General features: G+C 35.0%; 3 protein-coding genes across 3 annotated transcripts; 2 read left to right on the top strand and 1 right to left on the bottom strand.

The window, feature by feature from the left end:
• The first annotated feature begins 94 nt into the window (after positions 1–94).
• Positions 95–1,128, top strand: LOC120768221 (dolichol-phosphate mannosyltransferase subunit 1). The gene is made up of 3 exons (XM_040094797.1): positions 95–312; positions 371–581; positions 640–1,128. Exons 1-3 carry the CDS (start codon positions 209–211, stop codon positions 1,048–1,050), a joined length of 726 nt encoding a protein of 241 aa, XP_039950731.1. The 5' UTR covers positions 95–208; the 3' UTR covers positions 1,051–1,128.
• A 138-nt stretch (positions 1,129–1,266) lies between these two features.
• On the top strand, positions 1,267–2,430 carry LOC120768638 (DET1- and DDB1-associated protein 1). The gene has a single exon (XM_040095403.1). The coding sequence runs from the start codon at positions 1,630–1,632 to the stop codon at positions 1,942–1,944; it is 315 nt and encodes a 104-aa protein (XP_039951337.1). The 5' UTR covers positions 1,267–1,629; the 3' UTR covers positions 1,945–2,430.
• Positions 2,431–2,775: 345 nt separating this feature from the next.
• On the bottom strand, positions 2,776–3,609 carry LOC120768637 (NADH dehydrogenase [ubiquinone] 1 beta subcomplex subunit 9). Its single transcript, XM_040095402.1, has 3 exons — positions 3,399–3,609; positions 3,165–3,307; positions 2,776–3,098 (listed from the first exon to the last, which is right to left on the bottom strand). Exons 1-3 carry the CDS (start codon positions 3,491–3,493, stop codon positions 2,902–2,904), a joined length of 435 nt encoding a protein of 144 aa, XP_039951336.1. The 5' UTR covers positions 3,494–3,609; the 3' UTR covers positions 2,776–2,901.
• Between the last annotated feature and the right edge of the window lie 257 nt (positions 3,610–3,866).

A 3,866-nucleotide genomic window follows, 5' to 3' on the forward strand; every position in this document is an offset into this window, starting at 1 on the left:
CAATTACTTTCTATTATTATAATATTTATTTCACAAATCGTGCTATTTAATTCAAGTTAAATGTTTACACGAGAATCGCTTGTGCTGGCAACGCCACCCAGTTGTCATTCACAGAACACGTCAGCCGGTGGAGTAGTTCACCTTTAATTCCATTTACTGAGCATCAAAATATTATCAATATTAATTATAATATAACTACTGATTTATTATGTCTACAAGTGCACATAAATACAGCATATTGCTTCCTACATACAATGAGAAAGAAAACTTGCCAATTATCATATGGCTAATTGTGAAATATCTAAGTGAAAGGTAAGTGCTGCATAATGTAAACATTAAAAAGTTATACATTTGGATTGCTTCCTTCCAGTGGCCATAAATACGAAATTATTATAATCGATGATGGCAGTCCTGATGGCACTTTAGATGTTGCTAAAGATTTGCAGAAAATCTATGGTGAAGAAACCATAGTGCTTCGACCGCGCGGGTCTAAACTGGGACTTGGTACTGCATATATACACGGCATAAAACATGCTACAGGTGATTTTATTATCATAATGGATGCAGACTTAAGTCATCATGTGAGTATTGCGATTTTGCAAAAATTAATTCAGTCGTAGACTAATTTCTCATCTACAGCCTAAATTCATTCCAAAGTTCATTGAACTACAAGCGAAAGAAGACTACGACATAGTATCTGGCACAAGGTACAGCGGCGATGGCGGTGTTTTTGGATGGGATTTCAAACGCAAGCTAATTTCGCGTGGTGCTAATTTTCTTTCGCAAATTTTACTGCGCCCGAATGCTTCAGATCTAACAGGGTCTTTTCGTTTATACAAAAAGAATGTGCTTGAGAAATGCATTGCCAGTTGTGTTTCAAAAGGATACGTTTTCCAAATGGAAATGCTAGTGCGCGCTCGTCAGCACGGTTACAGCATTGGAGAAGTGCCAATAACGTTCGTGGATCGTTTGTATGGTTCTTCGAAATTAGGTGGCACAGAAATTATACAATTTGCCAAAAATTTATTGTACTTATTTGCGACTACGTGAAACTAATTTAAAGTATTATATTACTATTTCATAAAAACTTAAAACTTTAATAAAATAATGAACGCATAAAAAATTAAACAGATTAAAAAAAGTAGTATTTTTTTATTTTCTCACAAAAACAATATAGGTACTTAAGAATACAACATTGGTTTTCCGTTAACATCCCTGTGTTCTATTACATATCTGTGTCAAATGACGGAATCGCAAGAACAACAATAAAGCAGATATTGGCAGTCGCACAAAAATCCAAAATTTGTGGAGTTCGAACATATAAACATAAATTATCTGATTATTTAGTGAAATAACGTATCTTTCTTGTTTGCATACTAATTTACAAATTTGCATTTTGATAAATAACCTTAAACGAATACACTCGAGCACGAAAGTTTCGAGTTGCTGTTGCAACAACAATACTGCGTGGTTGAACGCAAAGACACAACAGTGAATAAAAAGCACGCGAAAACGAAAGTTCGACTGGTATCTATAAAATTATTATCCTCTCTTCTACCCGCCCAGTTGCATTTACACTAACGGCTACGTTTTGGATAACGAAACTCTTCCAATTGCCAAAGAAGTAAGATGTCTGTAGCAGAATTTCTCAAGGACCTACCCAGCCACAATGCACAAAACTTTTCGCAATTTAATATGGAACAAGGACTTCGTACATCACAGAAAAGGCCTTCCGTATATTTACCAACAGAAGATGTGCCATCGGAGCAGCACATTGTGATGGATAAACGTTGCGTGTTATTGAGATATCTTAAACAACAATGGGATAAAAAGACATTACCTCGGAAACGTGATCACACTAACGGCGAAGCAAACGTGGGAAATGGCACAGCGAATAACAGTTGTAAAAAACGTCCACGATTGGATATAAACCAACTTGTTTAAAACACTTTGGTTTGTGAGCTGTAAAGTGGGCGGGGCAACGAGCGCAGCACGAATAATCAAATTGTGTCTGGGAAGCGCTTAAAAGTATGACAACTTGCTGTTATAATTTACTAAAAATGAAATTATTTTTTGTTTTTATTAAAACAACACTTCAATTAATTTTTGTTTTAAAATTATGTTTGTATAGCATTTTCCTTAGTGCTGTACAAAATCAACGAATTATAATCGGCAACATAAACCCTAAATAAATATATTCCTGAATAATTTTAAAACCCTCGTAAAAAGGGGTTCTGTACAAACACACAAACAATAGTCTGCAGCTTGTTAAATATGGTGCAAATATGCGCCTAGCCATTACACATTAGTTGTTAAGATATTATTTTCTAAATATTTGAATATAAGCAATTTTGTAAGTCGCAACTCACATTAACTGAAACTTGGAAATAACTTGTACTAAAAAATAAATTCACACATGCACGCATTAAACAGTTTAGTTTTATTTGAAATTGATTGAGTATTAGCAGACCGTCTTGTGACTGAATAAAATGTATCGTATTCTACAATGATTTATGATTGAGTAGTTTCAGACCGTCTTCATGAGTGAATAAAATGTATAGTATTGTACAAGAAGGAATTAATTTGTTGTAGTCCTAAACTTTCTGCATTTTATATGTATATTGAGTCTATATCCCCAGCATTTTGTGTGCGTTTTGCATGTTATTATACTACTAAAGTTCGAAATTTCTTCTCGACGAATCAAAGCATTTGTAACAATTTATCTAAACCAGCAAAGGCTAGTCGTACTATTATCATCTTATAATGAAGAAACAATTTAGTTTATGCATATTTTATTTGCTATACTTATATTACCATCTGCAGTTTATATTTCGGTATTTCGGTACTTATTAAATGAGCCTTTTGGTTTTCTTAGCGCTCAAGATTTAATGCAATATTTCTTTAATGGTGACCTAAATCCTTTGGATCTGGTTTGCCGTACTGTTTTTCCCACCAAGCAACGAATTCCTGTTTGCGTTGTTCTCGCTTGGCAAAATATTCTGGATATTGTGCTTTCTCCAAGGGATGCCAATAGTCGATAACCCAATCTGGTGGAATAACTTCACGTTCGAAGGCGCAGCCACCAGCACTGTTGGCAACTGTAAAAACAAAACCATAATTATATCTTACTTATAAATATCGACTAAGATATGTATATCGCTTACAGGTTCTAGGCTGGAAATGTTTGGTCTCGAACAATTCTTGTTCGCCAGCCGCTAGCAAGCGAGAGGCTTCCGCCATGTCGGTGACACTACGGTTTTTGTCAAATCGTTGACGCAGTAACACCGCTCTATACCGGAAAATATTTCTGAAAAATAACGTAATATAAAAGGAAATTAGAATGTATAGTAAATTACATAATATTGTTTTGGATATTCTTGCTTGGGGGCCAAACATACTTGCGGTCATACCACGCTTCCAGATTACGTAGTGCTCTTTTGTATAGACTGCATACTTGGCGTGAGTGCGTCCGCACGGTAAACGGTACCGACATTTTTAAGGAAACGCGTCTTCAAAATTTTTGTTTTAAAAGGCCTCGTAAAAATCGTCTACTAAATTACTCCCACAGTTGTCCAATTTGACTTTTGATGTACAAACAGCTGATGGCAATTGAGAAATGCCACATTTTTACGGTTAAGACTGGCAATAATGTTGAGAACGTACGTTCTCTGTAAATGAAATGTCACTAAGAACGTATAAATAAAGTGGATTCTGTTCTTTAGATTACGGTCTTTGCTGCATTCCCGTACAAAAGTATTTGTCTTTGCTAGAATCGGTCAAAACAGATCCCATTTCACACGCAATACACATTTATCAATATCACAATCCAAAAGAAAAATGAATATTTCCACATTTTTTCCAATTTG

Source organism: Bactrocera tryoni, chromosome 2 (genome assembly GCF_016617805.1).
Source record: "Bactrocera tryoni isolate S06 chromosome 2, CSIRO_BtryS06_freeze2, whole genome shotgun sequence".
NCBI classification, from domain to species: domain Eukaryota; kingdom Metazoa; phylum Arthropoda; class Insecta; order Diptera; family Tephritidae; genus Bactrocera; species Bactrocera tryoni.

Coding starts and splice junctions, on each gene's coding strand:
- LOC120768221 (XM_040094797.1), top strand. CDS start 209: ATGTCTACAAGTGCACATAAATACAGCATATTGCTTCCTACATACAAT. Junction 313..370: donor GTGAAATATCTAAGTGAAAG/GTAAGTGCTGCA, acceptor GCTTCCTTCCAG/TGGCCATAAATACGAAATTA. Junction 582..639: donor ATGCAGACTTAAGTCATCAT/GTGAGTATTGCG, acceptor TCTCATCTACAG/CCTAAATTCATTCCAAAGTT.
- LOC120768638 (XM_040095403.1), top strand. CDS start 1,630: ATGTCTGTAGCAGAATTTCTCAAGGACCTACCCAGCCACAATGCACAA.
- LOC120768637 (XM_040095402.1), bottom strand. CDS start 3,493: ATGTCGGTACCGTTTACCGTGCGGACGCACTCACGCCAAGTATGCAGT. Junction 3,308..3,398: donor GAAGCGTGGTATGACCGCAA/GTATGTTTGGCC, acceptor GTTATTTTTCAG/AAATATTTTCCGGTATAGAG. Junction 3,099..3,164: donor ACATTTCCAGCCTAGAACCT/GTAAGCGATATA, acceptor TTGTTTTTACAG/TTGCCAACAGTGCTGGTGGC.